This window comes from Phoenix dactylifera, chromosome 8, assembly GCF_051530095.1.
Source record: "Phoenix dactylifera cultivar Ajwa chromosome 8, Ajwa_hap1_PhDact_Kaust_v1.1, whole genome shotgun sequence".
Taxonomy (NCBI): domain Eukaryota; kingdom Viridiplantae; phylum Streptophyta; class Magnoliopsida; order Arecales; family Arecaceae; genus Phoenix; species Phoenix dactylifera.
In genome coordinates this window covers 5,340,159-5,355,886 of record NC_143197.1, presented here as the reverse complement: position 1 = coordinate 5,355,886, position 15,728 = coordinate 5,340,159, and the positions used below count along the sequence as shown (strand labels likewise).

Here is a 15,728-nt window from a genome sequence, read left to right as displayed (position 1 = left end):
AAGACAAGGCGCGGTTCATTCTATTACCGTCACTCCCACTCCGCAGGATCAGTAGCGCCGGCGACGGCGAGATCACAAGTCCTTTGGATCCTCAAAGCAGCACTCGGGTGAGCGAGTCCCCTCAAACCTCCTCCTCCTCGACCGACCGCATCATATGGAAGAATTATTTCCATCAATAATATTCAAATCGAATGCATCTTTCGTTCGGTATGCCATTTTTTTTACTTTTGGCTGCCAGCTGTTTCGATTATGCCGAACATTTTTTTTCTTTTTTTGTATCTGACATCGCCTAGCATTCAATTAATTGCTGTGTAAGGAAGAAAGACGTTGAAGTATCTTATGCAGTTTAACTTTATCGTTTTTTGTTGTCTTTGAAGAAATTGGCTGTGCACGCTCATCTAAATAATAAGCTAATAATTATAATATTTTATATTTTTATCATTATATTATATTTTAAATATATTATCTTATATTATAATATATTATGTTAAATAATTTAATATTATATTATATTATTATGCTATAGTATATAATATTATATTATATTATAGTAATGTTATACTATATTATATATTTATATATTAATACATACTATGTTTTATTATGCTCTATTGTATTATACTACAAAATGTCTTTCTCAATTTGTTTACTAAATACATTAAAATTCAACAATACTGTAAAAATTTAGTTACCAAACAGAAATAACTTTTTCATAAAAGCTCTACTTGAAAAAGCTTTATTTTCAAAAGCTCTACCAAACGAAGTCTAAAGTTCATTGCAAACCCTGAAATAAGGAGATATCATCATATCAAGTTAGTTACGATTCAATTTGAAAATTTAGAGATTTAGATGGATAGGCCCAAGGATATATAAGCACCACAAAAGTTTCTAACCTATCCGGAATGGAATTATTATTTCTCAACAATTATAAACTCTCTTGTCGGAAATGTCCGGGTCTATTACTTGAATTCAAACATAAAAGATGCCATTCCCATGGTATCCTTTAATTTTTTTTAAAAAAAGAAAAAAAAGAAAAAAAAATGATAAGTTATCTTAAAAGGATAATAGATATAGTTTGACGAGCTCCGATGACAGATATAATTTGACATGCTCCCTGCTATGAAAACAAGACTCTGTTTCTACTTCACAAGAGGGAAATGAATTGCGCGGCCTTCCATGGCAACACACAAAAAGTGGAGCCCTGTACAAGTACTCCTCGTCACGTAGAAATGAAGAAATATGGTAGAATGATGCCACGGGATGATTGAAGACCAAGGGCCGTTTGCTTAAACCATGAGCAGGTGAAGAGTTGCAGTGAAAACTACGTAGTTGAAGACATACGGAACTTTATTTCTTATTTAATATGAGGACATAATGCAGTACAGCTTTATGTTGTCCCGAGGTGGGGATTCATCACATTGTCATATGGGTTACGAAAAGCCATGCTGCTAAAACGGAAATGTATGTTGCGATCTTGCTCCCCAGCAGCGTTCTTGAATTGCTCGCATGTAGAGCTTCTCCAGTGAAACCTGATAGGAGAAAAGAGATCTTTATAAAATTTGTTCAAAGAAACTATTTGTGTCTGCAATGGTGCACGCATGTATCTTTACATGCGTGAATTAAATACCTGCATGTTTTTGCATACCAGTGTCAGACCAAACAAATGATTTATTAAATGATAGGACGACTGGTTTGAGCTATCAAGGTGCAAAAGAATTTTAAATTCGACTCCGAGTTGCAGAATTTTTTTTTTACCTACTGTTTCCGAGAGTAATGCAAATGCTTTTTTATTTTATGTTTAGGAAAAATTGCCAGCTTGTTTACTATGCTAGTCTTCCGCATAATTTTGTAGGGGACTAATAACATTTGATTCAGCATCTGTATCTAGATTAATAATTTAATATGGTAACCAAAAGAATTAAATCTCTGAGGTAATCCCATATTAGCTCCATTTGGCCTCTATAAATCAAGCTAAAATCAAGTCATTTTTCTCAAATGAAAAAAGCTAAAATTAATTTCAAGACTTCCATAATTTTTCAAACTTAGAGTAACTTTTTTTTCTATTGATAATTTGATTTCACTCTAGTAATCAAAATTCATCATCTAGGTACCGAATCTGATATTGGTACCATCCTATTAAAATATTGGCATGCGGTATGGTACAAAATGATGAGATGCATCGGTTAATACTGATACGGTATGATATATTCAGATACTAATCAATATCGTAAATTTTGTTAGTAATTCTCTTATATTGCAATTGAAGCAAGATGTAAGATCCAAACGGTGAATTGTGCCAAATTTTGACCTTTCAAGCACCCATCTGTAATCGTAAGGCTGATGTCCGCCACTTTCTCGCCACTTTCGAATTTGTAGTGCTCCGTCCGCATCACATCTTCAAGGCACGCCAGAACAATTATCGTGTGATCTTTGCACTTGTCACAGTAGAGCCCGGTGTCGCCCTTGGTTACATTCACCCATCCCTTTGCTGTCAACTGGTATTTCTCCGGACAACTGGTTGAAGTCTGCGAGAACTGTCGAGAAGAACAATTGGAATTAGTAATAAAATCTTGATCTATGACTCACTAATTCTTATCACAGAGAGAGAGAGAGAGAGAGAGAGAGAGAGAGAGAGAGAGAGAGAGGGAGGGATGGCAAGATAGCATAGCATACATTTTGCAGGCAATCATAAGCACTCCTCCATTGCTCAAATGGGGCTAGGTTGGGATGGGCTCTTGGATCCTTGATTCCCTTTTCCTTCAAAGCATCTGTTATAGAGGACTATTTAACATAAAACCATCACCCTCATTGGAAAGAAGGGCAGAAACATACCTTGGGCTCGGGTGAAACCAATCAGAAGAAAAATCACAAGAAAGGTCCCTGCAAAAATCCTCCTCCCTTCCATCATGTAGGAAGCCTGCCTCCAAAGTCAAAAGCTTAATCGCCACTTCTTCATAACATTTAACTATATATAGAGATCGAACCAACCAACTCAGCTTTCTGGAGAGCCGCCACGATAATCCATAGGCGATATGGCTCCTGTGAGACCCGAAGCATATCCTCGGAATATATCTTGAGAAACCTAAGAACAAGAGAGAAAAAATGTCGGTTGGCTAGTAAACAGAAAGAGTAAAACAAAGCCAGCTTAGAAGCCACAGCTCAAGCCAAGCATCCATGCATGGTTTGTGACGACCACCGAGGAAAAACTTCGGTAGCCCCTAAGCCAGTCCCCTTTGTGGACTCAGTCCGGCAGCAATATATAAACTCGCGGCGCCTCTGCTGCTCCCCCCAACCATCGCCACAGTTCTCCCCAAAGATGACTCAGGGGACGCCATCCGTCTTCTCGGCCCTCGACAATGCCAAGACCCAGCTCTACCACTTCAAAGCGATCGTGATCGCTGGCATGGGCTTCTTCACCGATGCCTATGACCTCTTCTGCATCAGCGCCCTCGTGAAGCTCCTCGGCCGCCTCTACTACTACGACCCAACCACCGGCAAGCCCGGCAAGCTCCCGGACGACGTCAGCAACGCCATCCAGGGGGTCGCCCTCTGCGGCACCTTCGCAGGCCAGCTCTTCTTTGGCTGGCTCGGCGACCGCCTCGGCCGCAAAAAGGTCTACGGCATCACCCTCGTCACTATGGTCGGGTGCGCCATCGCCTCGGGCCTCTCCTTTGGCTCCACCGCCCGCTCCGTCATCGGCTGCCTGTGCTTCTTCCGCTTCTGGCTCGGCTTTGGCATCGGTGGCGACTACCCCTTGTCCGCCGTCATTATGTCGGAGTATGCAAACCAGCGGACGCGCGGCGGCTTCATCGCGGCGGTGTTTGCGATGCAGGGCGTCGGGATCCTCGTCGCAGGGGCGGTATCGATGGCGGTGTCCAAATTCTTCCTCCTCGCCTACAATCCGCCGGCTTTTCAGGACAACCAAGTGCTGTCGACCCCGCCGCAGGCGGACTTCGTGTGGCGGATCGTGCTCATGCTCGGGGCGGTCCCGGCGGCCCTCACCTACTACTGGCGGATGAAGATGCCGGAGACGGCGAGGTTCACCGCGCTCGTGGAAGGCGACCACAAGAAGGCAGCCGCCGACATGATGAAGGTCCTCGACACCGACATACCCGTGGAGGAGACCAAGAGGAACCCCGAGAACTCCTACGGATTGTTCTCCGTGGAGTTCGTGCGTAGACATGGAAGGCATCTCATCGGGACTTCGACTACATGGTTCTTGCTGGACATCGCCTTCTACACCGGCAACCTCGCACAGAAGGATATCTTCTCCTCGGCTGGTCTCGTGCCGAAGGCGCCAGCAATGAACGCGATCACGGAGGTGTACAAGATAGCCAGGGCCATGTCCTTGGTGGCGTTGTTCGGGACCGTGCCTGGTTACTGGTTCACGGTGTTCCTCATCGACAAGATAGGCCGCTTCGTGATCCAGCTCGGGGGGTTCCTTATGATGTCGTTGTTTATGGCGATCATCGGGTTCCGTTACTCCAATCTCCGGGGAGAAACATGCAAGACCAGCAAGACCGGGTTCTGCCACGGGCACCCGCATGAGTTCATGGTACTCTATGCGCTGACCTTCTTCTTTGCTAACTTCGGGCCTAATAGCACCACGTTCATCGTGCCGGCCGAGCTGTTCCCCGCGAGGTTCAGGTCGACGTGCCACGGGATCTCGGCGGCATCGGGGAAGGCGGGGGCGATCCTGGCGGCCTTCCTGGTGCAGAGATTCACGCTGGACGAGGACCCCCACAAGATCAAGAAGGCGATAATCGGACTGGCGGTGGTGAATTTTCTAGGGTTCTTGTTTACGTTCATGGTGCCGGAGACCAAAGGGAAGTCGCTGGAGGAGATATCCGGGGAGGACGGAGACTTCGGGAAGGGCGGCGAAGGACAGAACGGGCTTCACAGCGATGGCATGGTTTGAGATGGGGTTCATTCATGCAAAGTTTGAAATAAAGAGTATAAGACGGTCGTGGGACATGGATGACCAACCAATATATAATTAGCGTGTGTATGGGGTTTAGGGGCCGAGTGTTTCAAGTTTCAGCCTATAGTAGTGGAATGGGGTGGTGTCCCGTTAGCGAGTGATCTATTTCTCGCGACTTTCGCGTTTTCTTTAAAGAATAAACTTCTCTTCGGAAAAAATGCCAGTATCCAATGCACGTACATGCATTATTCTTCTTCTTCTTAACTTGCCAACAAGACAGCATGTATGCGAATGGAAACCATTTGCTGTATTTGATTCTAGAAAATATGCTTAGGTATAACATTACCCCCGTTTCCGTGGGCTTAATTTGCGCTAAACACAATTACGCTCAACCTATGGATGTTATAGCAATACACAATACACACACAAAAAAAATTCACGTACTCCGAGTCCTCCGCGCACAGCAGCACGGCAAACCTCTTCCTCCCCTCCATCTCTCCTCCTCCCATTTCTTCTCCTCCTGTCTTTCCGATTCTTCAAACTTTTCCTAAGAAAAAAAAGTTCCAGGGACGAAGAAAGAGAAGGAAAGGAATGGACGCCTAATCGAGGAAAAAGGGTCGCCCCTGAGGATTGTGATGGACAAAGCCGTGACCCAGGCTGCGAAGGTCTCTTCGGTGAATTCATTGACTTCATCTGAGTTGGCTAGGAATATCTGGGGCACATTTTCTGGTGTTGCAGCGCCTAGGTATGCTTCTCTTTCTTGGGTACTCCCACCTCTTAGTTATCTTAAGGTGAATTTTGATGGCGATATGGCGATGGATAGAGCTTTCGGTGGAGTGGGCTTTGTTGTTAGGGACCATTATGATAGATTGATTGCAGCTGGAGGTCGGAGCACACCAGACTTGACTGTTGTTGGGGCGGAGCAACAAGCTGCCTGGAAGGGCATCCGGTATGCGAGATGTGTGCTGGGTGTCGACAAATAGTGCATTGAGGGAGACTCTGCCATGGTGATTGACTGGATACGGAAAGTGGATAGATATGGTGACGGTCACCCGTTGATTCGGGATATTTGCAGACTGGTTCAGGAGATGTTAGCTGTCCAGATTGGTCATGTGTATCATGAGGTGAGCAAAGCTACAGATTGAATCGCCTCATACGTGGCACGTCACTCTGAAGACGTCATCTGGACGAGTCTAGCAAGTGTTCTCCGCCTTTTGCATGTACCAAATCTTTGACTTAGCAGAATGTACCCTATCTTGATTTATTGGAAATGAAATGCCTTTTTGACCACCAAAAAAAAAAAAAAAAGAAGAAGAAGGACCTTTCTTTTCCTCCTTTCTGCTGGAAGCAAGCATGCAAGAAAGAATGCTCCGGTGGAGGAGGGATGGAATGATGGGTACAAATAGAGATCGGAGGGCGGAATGAAGAGGGATGGGAAGGGAAGGGAGACGTTTTAAAGAGGAAAGGGTGTGTCGAAGTGGCCATGTTTCACGGCTTAATTTACGCACGGGCGCACGGCGCCACCCATGGGTTTGCGTCCGGCATATAGTTTGGTCCGGTTTGCCGGAAACATATGATGCGGAATTACGCCTTTCAACAGGGAATGAGCTTCACTGGACAGGTATGCCGGCAGTTTTATCTTGTCCTTCACTATTTTCTGCTGAACCTTCTCCCGGCTGCCACCGACAAAAGGTGGCTGCACGAATATGTAAAGAAAAACATAACCAGATGAGAACATCGGGCAAATTATTAGCATCCTTGTAGTTGCTTAAATACGTACCAACTTCAGACACTACCACTTGTAGTTTGCTTAAATACATGATGCAAATAAAGGACCTGGTAGGCAATATTATTAGCATCCTATTATCCTGAAACTGTCCCTTGTAATCGCTTGAATGAATGACGTGAATGAAGATCTGGTAAGACAGTTTAGTAGCTAGCTGGAGACATGGATAGAGAATAAATCTAACCTTTCCTGTAAGCATTTCAAACAACAGGATGCCAACACTCCACCAGTCAGCAGCCTTATCGTGGCCTTTTCCGAGGACAATTTCTGGTGTCATATACTCTACTGTGCCGCACATGGAATTTGATCTAGTGTTTTCATCAAACTCCTTCGCGAGGCCAAAGTCAGTCAGCATGGCCTAACCAAAGCATTAGAAACATTTGATCAAGGTGATGTCAGACAACAGTAACAAGAGGGATGGAGAAAGAACGAAGACCACAAAAAACTGGTGCTCGCATGACCATCAGCATCCAGTAGTATGTTCTCAGGTTTGAGGTCCCGGTGCATTATACCATTTGCGTGAAGGTGGGAAACAGCGCACGCTATTTCAGCTGTGTACATGCGTGCCAGATCCTCTCTGACAAAAAAAGGAGTAAAACCATAAATGAGTTTCATATATTTGATCATTCTTGAAATACCTGCAAAAAAAATCTGAAAATAACATTCACCTGAACAGGCCGTGATGATACAGCTGAAAAAATAAGTGTCCCCCGTTTATAAAGTCCAGCACTAGATACAATCGGTATTTTGTCTGCATGACATTATACAATAACTATCAGTTAGTACATCTCATCAAAGTGAAGCATAAACCTTGACAATCCAAATAAAAAACCAATGACTTCTATGGATAGATGCTAGCTGCTGCAGCTATATGGGGAAATCGGCAGAATAAAGAGTGAAGCCAGAGCCATAAGGCCTTCAATATCAGAATTTCGTAGAGACGTCACCAGGGCCAAATGCTCACCATAGCATGTTATAGGAAAGGTATGTTCAATTAAGTTGGCCTTTTTCAAGTGGAATTCCCTCTAAAACAAGGCAAAAAGAATGCACTTCTTAATGTACTTCACTGCATAGTAAAAGATGGTAAGTCCATGGGTATTACAATAATGGTTTTGATGGGCGAGAGGTCCAACACAGGTTAGGCTCTGGGCTGGGAAGAAGAAAAGCTTCTGCTGATCAGAAATGACAGCTAAAATAGAATGGTTTTAATGGTCAAGAGGTCCAACAAAGGTTAGGCTCCTGGCTGGCAAGAAGAAAAGCTTCTGCTGATCAGAAATGACAGCTAAAATATGATAAGGTGTACGCACACTCAAGAAAATCCATGCCTAACTGACTCAGCCAGCACGTCTAGAGACTGTTTGCAAGATATGTTGAGAGGTCTCACTCTATGCTAACATCAGCAGGTACCTTGAGAGTTTTCATTCTGCACCTAATATCTGCTGTGTTAACTCGTACTCTACTCCTTGTGTGATAGCCCAGCATCACTTGGGCTAATGGGCCAGCTTGAGAGGCTAGGACCCGTTGAGTTTCACATGCGCTGCACGTGAGGGGCGCAGGGAGGAAGACTCCGGTTGGGAGTCTTCTTCCTCCCCCGATTCCTGTGGACTCCGAGAGTCCTAGGGCGAGCTAAGCTTATCCAAAAATCTAGAAATTTCATCTATTTAAGATCCTCCTCCTCCGCCATTGAAAGCCATCACCCATAAGTCCAAGAATCGCCGCCGATCTAGATGATTCTTCTCCGAATCTCTTCCTTGAATCCTCGCCGATAAGGGTCGCTAAAACTTGTCGGACTGAGATAAGGGGTCAGACTTCTTCTTCTTATTGGTTTTTTGGCTTGATGGCTGAGGTCACTGCTTGTTTCGGGCCAGAGAGCAACCGAAAAAGCAAGAAATAGGGCCATCCCTGTTTCCTTCTCTTTTCCTTGGGTTGCCCCGCCCCTAGCTGCAGCTCGTGCTTGGGATTGCCACTGTTGCCGTTGGGTGGAGGGATTGCTGTGGGCCACCGTTTTTGCTTTGAAATCCGGCAGGTGAGTCGCCGAAATGATTGTGAATAAGGTCTCCCCTATTTCACATTCTTTTCTTTTGTTTTGCCGGTCGTCACCGAGAGTGGCACACCGCCGTGGGTCGTTGGCCGCTGGGGGTCGCCGACCACGAGCGTTGAGAGCCTTCCTCTGTTTTGGGAAGGAGAGGGAGGGAAGGAGAAACAACCTCACGGCTCTCTTCTTCTTCTTTCCACATTTTCTCTCTCCACTCTTTTTTTGTTCTCTTCCTCTCTTTCTCTCTCTCTCTCTCTGCATGGTTCAACGGACGAGCAGGAGGGTCTCAGATGCTCTCTTGGTAGACCCAGGCTAACCACAGTAGAAAGTCTTGGACCAGTATTGCTGCGACCATCCGTCATAGTAACCTTCACTCTGTCATTCGTCAACCCTCTTTGGACCCCCACCATCAGCAACCTGGCATGTTATCCTTGTCGTATTTGATACCTATTCCTTGATCTAATGATTTGGAAAACACTATTTTGACTGATTTGGGCAATCGGGCACCGCTAGACTCTATCATCACTAATCTCTATTATGTTACTTGTACGATGATCTGATTTTTGTTTCACGAGTTGACTAGTTTCATTGGCTAGAGCGGTCCGATCCAGATCGTCGGACACTGCTACCTAGTCGATCCTGTCTTTCCTTCACTCCAACTTTTATCGGCTATCATTGAACCCATAATTGATAACCCTTGATCTATTATCCCTTTCTTGATTGGATATATGTTGCTTGATCAAAAAAATTAAGTAACATTGTGTTGACCAATTCGAACAATTGGGCATTGTTATCTAGCTGGCCTCGTACTTGATTCTATATGTATGTATTTCCATTGTCGGTCCTAGTTTTATATGGAGGCTACAGTCATCCGAACAAGAAGCTCAACGAAATTCTACACTCCAGTTCTAAATTGAGGTAAGGTCCTGACCCTTTATTTATTTTAATTTTTAATTAAAGGAGGATAGAAAATATAGGTAATTCAAGTATTAAAACTCTATAAAATTAGATAATTACCGAATAATTAATTCATTAATATGGTGAGTAATTGATAAAGGATAAGTTAGTTTTATATTGATATTAAATTAACTGGATATCTTAGGTGCGGATTAGCAGCGTTGTAGCTGCATTGGATTGCGATAGAGGTAAGAATGCTTGTATTTGATCGCCAATATATTTATACATGTTCATTGATTTGTACTGCTAGATTTACATTGTGAGATTTTCATCGTGAAATTTACATCGATAGATTTAGTTGGCATGAGATGATACATTTTATATGATTTCTGGTACGAACATACTTGTACGATTATTATATGTATCAAATATTGAAAACATGATTATATAAACAATGATATCTTGAATTTGTGAGAAATATTTTGTGTAAATGAAAAGTGATTTGACAAGAATAACATGCAAATTAGACGGATAAAATATGGTTTGGACTAACCTCATCATGGGATAGCCTTTACAAACTTATGCGTGAAATTTTGTTTAGCAATCTTGGAGTGGGTCATAATCTTAGTTAGTCCAAAATTGGAAAGAAAATTGTTATAGAATCTGAAATTCAGATAATGAGAAACGGATGATAAGACACATGAAACCAATGTTGAATAAAAGAATTTATTTGCCGGTATGTCGTAATTTATCTCTTTTGACAAGCTGGATATTTGATGCATGTGTATGCGGACATTTGTTGGTTTGATTGAGTTATATTGGATGTTTAAAAAGAGGTTTCATAATTTATATTTTTATTTTGGTGTTGCTTATTGCTATTTTCAAACTATATTATTATATTGGTGTGAATGTGCAGAGATTCTTACTACATTGTAAAGCTCATGACCCTCCTTTCCCTTTTCTTTTCAGAATTGTAGGTTGCAAGTTGCTTAGTACTTAGTTATGGTTGCTTGACTATGGTTGAGATTGCAGGAAAAAGGAATGAATAGATAGAGCATCATTGTTACGAGTTGGATGAATGGCTTTAATTCTATACAAGTTTGTTATTTGTCATGAACTAAGGTCATTATTGTTTATGGATACTGAGGTTGTGACAAATTTTCAGGTCTAGCAAATTCTCTAGAGCCTCGCCCTAGGGAGTATGCGGCCGTGTCACATGGCTAGACCCGAGTGTTGGGTTCGAAGCGTGACACCTTGGGACAAGTCAGTAGAATCAAGCATGCAACATACGCTTCAACCCTAAATAAAAACTTCTAATGATGGCTCTCTAAGGCAAAAATGAGGAATCATGTTAGAAAGTGCTTTCTAGCTTTCCAAAAGCTTTGCCAAATGGAGCCTATATCAGTTTATGGAATGAAAATCAGCAAGATGACACTTTTGGTTTCAAATACACATGAAAGAACACACATAAACATCACCTCTAAGCATAAAACTTTTGATCATATCTCCAAGTGCAACCTATTTAAAGATATAAATGTGGAAAGAAATAATTGGAAAGACATAATACCTGGAAAGAGTATCTGAGCTGGACAATGAAAGGATGATCAATTTTTGTCAGTATATATCTCTCAGCTTTCATGGACTCAGCATGATTCTTTTCCATAATCTTATCCTTTCTCATGACCTTCATTGCAAATATTTCTGAGCAGCCCTTTTTCTTCACCTGAAACACCTTTCCAAATGCCCCTTGCCCAACAACCTTCAAAACTTCGAAATCATGAAGCCATACGTCCTCACTCTTCTCAGATTTGGTATCATGCTTTTCAGCACTGCAGATGGATAGCTCTCGATGTCCTGTCTCTGCAGAAGCACTCTCTCTGAGTTCCAATGAGCTCTCAGTCTCATGTAATGTGAGCTTGCTGAGCTTCAAGGACTGACTAACACGAGATGTGGGCCCCACCAGAGAATGTGATCACTTGCAAATGACCACCGGGTCATCATAAACTTCATCATTTGAATCTGATGCAGGAAGAGAATTCTCAGAGGTCAGTTTATTTACTTCAATCGAGGCTTGGACAGGGGCCAGACCAAATACATCAGAAAAATCGAACTCCATGTTCTCGGCAGGCACAACATCAGGGGGAGCCAGAGGAAGAAGTATCTGTCTCTTGACGGACTTGTCAACATGTGTCCTGGTTAGACCAGGTATCTGGGAGGAAACCATCTCTAAGAACACTAAGAAGATGGAAGATGTAATATGAATAGTTGTAGACTGTTCCTACTAAGGCTGGCTCCCTCCACAAATCTCCGAGACAACAACCGATGAAGAAGGAATCCTGACAATGGCCTTGACCAACTGGAAGGTCACGTAAACAACAGAAGCTCCCAAGAATCCTGGGAGTAAGCAAACCAAAATCCAGAAGTTGCCCTTGTTTCCCGATGTACAGGAAACAGTGACTGCCACCGTGCTTCTTGAATTCATCGAGAACAAGTTGACTGGAGCTGCCGAGCAAAGCAAGAAGATTATAAGTTATATGACATAACGACATCAACAACTAGCAGAAGCACTCTAATGTCATAAATGCAACAGTAGGAGAAAACAGAAATGCAGCAAACACTACCAAAATCCTACCAGACTACAACATCAAGTATGACAAGGGCTCATGATGACACTACACGAATCACAATTACTACTTCTGATCATGTTGTCATTATACAACAACATGCACACATAGCAGGTTCCTTTTCTGCATCCATGTTGTATGTGAACCATGTTCATGGCCATAGTCCTCTAAGAATCAGATGTTTCATGTGAGCCATATCGATGGTTGTAGTCCTTTGACAATCAGAAGTAGGAGGCACATTTTAAGCACATTGCGTTTGTCATGGTACACACTTCGTTGGGGTACTTTAAAGAAAAATATGTCTCCGATCATGTACAAAAGTGGTAAGTGAGTCATGGGCTGAACCAAACAGTGAGCTTAGTAAAGCATGCAAGTGTATGCAAACAGATACATGGAAATAAGAAGAGAACAAAGAGCCAAAAGCAACAGAAGAATGAAATAATAGATAGAAAAAGAAAATCCATAATAAAATTCAAAAATATCTAGCACATGCTATGCTAGAGGTATATAACTCTTGTTCCATCAATATGAAATGGAATGATAACAACAAGGAGGGAGAATGAAACAAAGTGATGTTCAAACAAAAAATTGCATCATAGGTTATGGGAAAAACCACAAAACTAAGGCAATAATGGTCTCCTTGCGAATGCTAACAAAACAAGCAGCCTATATAGATCCGGATATTAAAGAGTTTGTGAGTAGTTAAATTATGACAACTTAGAGAAATAAATGATTGCATGAACAAACAATGCTTTAACATAAGGATGATCAGATCTGACAAGTTTTTAAAACCTAATAAATAACTTCATGTTTGTTGATTTGCAAAGATATGTGCATTGGCGCCTCACTGAAATAGCAAGTATGAAGTGTTTATGGAATGCCCATCTATAGTTTTACTCCCAAATAACTTGATGGATGGAAAAACAAAATTTAGATGAAGAGAGCAGGGGTGTCCAATTTGGCAAGAGAAAGTCATAGGAAGAATCTGCACCACGTAGATAAGAGTCAGATCTTAAAGCATCTCATATGTAACTCAAGATCTAATGTTTACCTTCTATACCTCAATTTTTCACCCAACCCATGCTAAAAATCCAAGGTAGATGGAAAACCTTTAGAACTTCCATTGTTCCCTTATGCATAAGTCATGCCCTTATGCCCAATTTGCTCCACAAACACCTCACCAGCTCTGGGGTGAAGGAATAGCAACAAGAAGAAGAGGTGGGGAAAGAAACACACTAAAGCCAAAAGCCCTCTTTCCAACCGCAATATCTAAATGACCACGCCTCTATTAACGGTTAACACATGATCGCTCACACTAACGACAAACCTTCATCTAGAGTAGTCACCTTTGCTCTTTCCAGGTAACCAAAGGCCATGAACATCCCGTCCAACGGTTGGGCAAAAAGGGGCATGCCAAACCTCCACAGATGCACCCCTCTCTAAACTTTAACCTGAAGTGCGATCAATTCAACAACACTGCTTCAAAATCTTCCCTTTTCTGTCCTGATCACTCCTAAAAAAATCTACGGAAAGAACTAACCGAATCGCAGGGATCTCCAAAGAACAATTTTTGAGGAAACTGGAAAGAAGAGAAATTTTATTAAATAAAAGAGAAAACACCTTCTTTGCTCCATTCTTCATAAAGAATATACAAATTTTCCACGAGAATGAGGTTACAGAACCGAAGGCACCATTATGAACCAGAATTTGTGTTTCAACTGTGCAATCCGGGAAAAAACAAAGAAACCCTCAAGAGTAAACGATGCTATGAAGTATTAATCAAATTAGATCAGATCACAACAATTTGGGGAATTAAAAGAACAAAAGATTCAAAATTTACCTACAAGAAAGCAAAACAAACACTATTAGACCGATCAGAATATAAATCTCACGTATGTAATTGAACTGAAGGCCGTTTAAAAGCCAAAGATCCCGATCCGATGCCCCAAAAACCCACAATAAATAGCGACGAAACGAAGAGTGGAAAAGAGGGCAAAATTTCTAACCTTGGAAGGGAGCGACAATCGGATCGAGGAACCGAGCGATTGCTCGACGACCTCCTCCCCCGATCCACTCCGGCGCTCTTATTCGTCGTGGCGGCCTTCAGCGAATCGATTAGCACCAATGAAGGACACGTGGCGCGATGTTGCCGGAGAATCCTTACTCTCCGATCGGGCATTTCGTGAAATATGCGTTCGAATCGGCTCGCGGAATGCAACGCGAACATCGTGAGCCGTCCGATGGGGAATGCTAGACTAGATAATGCTGAGATACTTGGTGTACCCCAATTTGATATCACTCAAGCCCACACCCCCGATGGAACTTGTGGGGGCCATGTTGGGTTGGGCCGCGTGCTAGTGAATGGGTATGGTATTAAGCGTCTTGAAGAGTATTTCTTTTTTCTTTAAAGTATCTTACAGCATAATATTTTTGTCATAGATAAGATAATTTATATAATTGAGTTGGATTTATGCAAGATAGTGGTTGTTTAAAAATAATAGCAGAGGATGGTGCAGTGCAACCATTTAAACTATGGCCTCCCTCAAAAGATCAAAGATGTCATTATCAATCATTATGTTAGCATGGATGCATTCAAATTGCTACGAGTATACTTGCTCGGATGAATAGTTTTATTAGACTCGTCCATTTTCTTATTCCATTTTCAAGTGATTTTTAAAATGTTAGCAACTTTGGTAAACGAAATAAGAAGTACACCCCATTCATCTTTCAATCATATCTTGTAACAAAATTTTGTGAGGATGGTTGCAAAAGACTGTGCTACAATACGTGCATAAGAGAAATTACTTCAATGTCAAATTGAAAGGATACTCTTAAAAGTTATAAAAGTCGAAGTAATGATGAATATTAGAAGACCATAAGCGGCTCTTGTCATGGGTGCAAAGCATCGGGAGTAGCTAGTTAATGTTCTTCATTTATTATTAAGTCCATTATGAAACATTGGATGGAAATGTATATTTTTGGAGATTCTATTCTAGCCCAAGTTGACTAGATAAGTTAATTTAAAATTAAAAACATGGCTGAATATGAATTACTCTACCAGCATGGTGATCGGAACCATGTCAAGTAATGTGCAGAATTATTCCTAGGTTTCTATTATCGTCGTCATTATTATCATATGTCCATTAGAAAAGAGATACTTCAATTAATTAATTAACATTCTTAGTGTCTATGACTAGGGCTATTAATGAATAAAGCTGCTCGTAAGCTAATAGGGTTTGGTTTGATATTTGCTCATTCAAAATCAGCTTTGCTGAAAAACAAGCCAAGCTCAATCATTTTTTAGAGTTGGATTTATAGGCAATTTGAGCCTCAACAATAGGTCTATCCAAAAAGAACTAACGGAAAAGCTAAAGTCAAAGCTTAGCCGAGGCAAGCTTGAACAATTTCAAAACGTGGATTGGGCTCAAGCTCAAGTTGAACCCTAAACCATACCATGCATCATAC

At 42.0% G+C, this 15,728-nt stretch overlaps 2 protein-coding genes and 1 pseudogene across 4 annotated transcripts; 1 reads left to right on the top strand and 2 right to left on the bottom strand.

Moving 5' to 3' along the window:
• Positions 1-1,326: 1,326 nt before the first annotated feature.
• LOC148702625 (uncharacterized) lies at positions 1,327-3,693 on the bottom strand. Of its 2 annotated transcripts, none has more exons than XM_089924713.1 (5): positions 2,989-3,693; positions 2,833-2,917; positions 2,674-2,768; positions 2,309-2,534; positions 1,327-1,529 (listed from the first exon to the last, which is right to left on the bottom strand). In XM_089924713.1, the coding sequence occupies exons 1-5, from the start codon at positions 3,055-3,057 to the stop codon at positions 1,414-1,416; spliced, it is 591 nt and encodes a 196-aa protein (XP_089780839.1). In that variant the 5' UTR covers positions 3,058-3,693; the 3' UTR covers positions 1,327-1,413. The 2 variants fall into 2 exon arrangements, with proteins under 2 accessions (XP_089780839.1, XP_088558181.2); XM_088702055.2 differs by having other exon boundaries at positions 2,309-2,525.
• Positions 3,317-4,918, top strand: LOC120110332 (low affinity inorganic phosphate transporter 8-like). Its single transcript, XM_039125157.3, has one exon. It carries the CDS (start codon positions 3,317-3,319, stop codon positions 4,916-4,918), a length of 1,602 nt encoding a protein of 533 aa, XP_038981085.1.
• Positions 4,919-6,650: 1,732 nt separating this feature from the next.
• On the bottom strand, positions 6,651-14,526 carry LOC113462408 (serine/threonine-protein kinase AtPK2/AtPK19-like; annotated as a pseudogene). The gene is made up of 6 exons (XR_016396129.1): positions 14,270-14,526; positions 11,207-12,141; positions 7,376-7,458; positions 7,164-7,284; positions 6,892-7,065; positions 6,651-6,757 (listed from the first exon to the last, which is right to left on the bottom strand). The product of XR_016396129.1 is annotated as a serine/threonine-protein kinase AtPK2/AtPK19-like (transcript).
• Positions 14,527-15,728: the final 1,202 nt, after the last annotated feature.

What these genes read in the sequence shown, in the direction of transcription:
- LOC148702625 (XM_089924713.1), bottom strand. Translation starts at nt 3,057, where the DNA reads ATGCTTCGGGTCTCACAGGAGCCATATCGCCTATGGATTATCGTGGCG. An exon ending in CTCTCCAGAAAGCTGAGTTG is followed by an intron (nt 2,918 to 2,988) that starts GTTGGTTCGATC and finishes CTTTGGAGGCAG; the next exon opens with GCTTCCTACATGATGGAAGG. An exon ending in TACAGATGGGTGCTTGAAAG is followed by an intron (nt 1,530 to 2,308) that starts GTCAAAATTTGG and finishes TTCTCCTATCAG; the next exon opens with GTTTCACTGGAGAAGCTCTA.
- LOC120110332 (XM_039125157.3), top strand. Translation starts at nt 3,317, where the DNA reads ATGACTCAGGGGACGCCATCCGTCTTCTCGGCCCTCGACAATGCCAAG.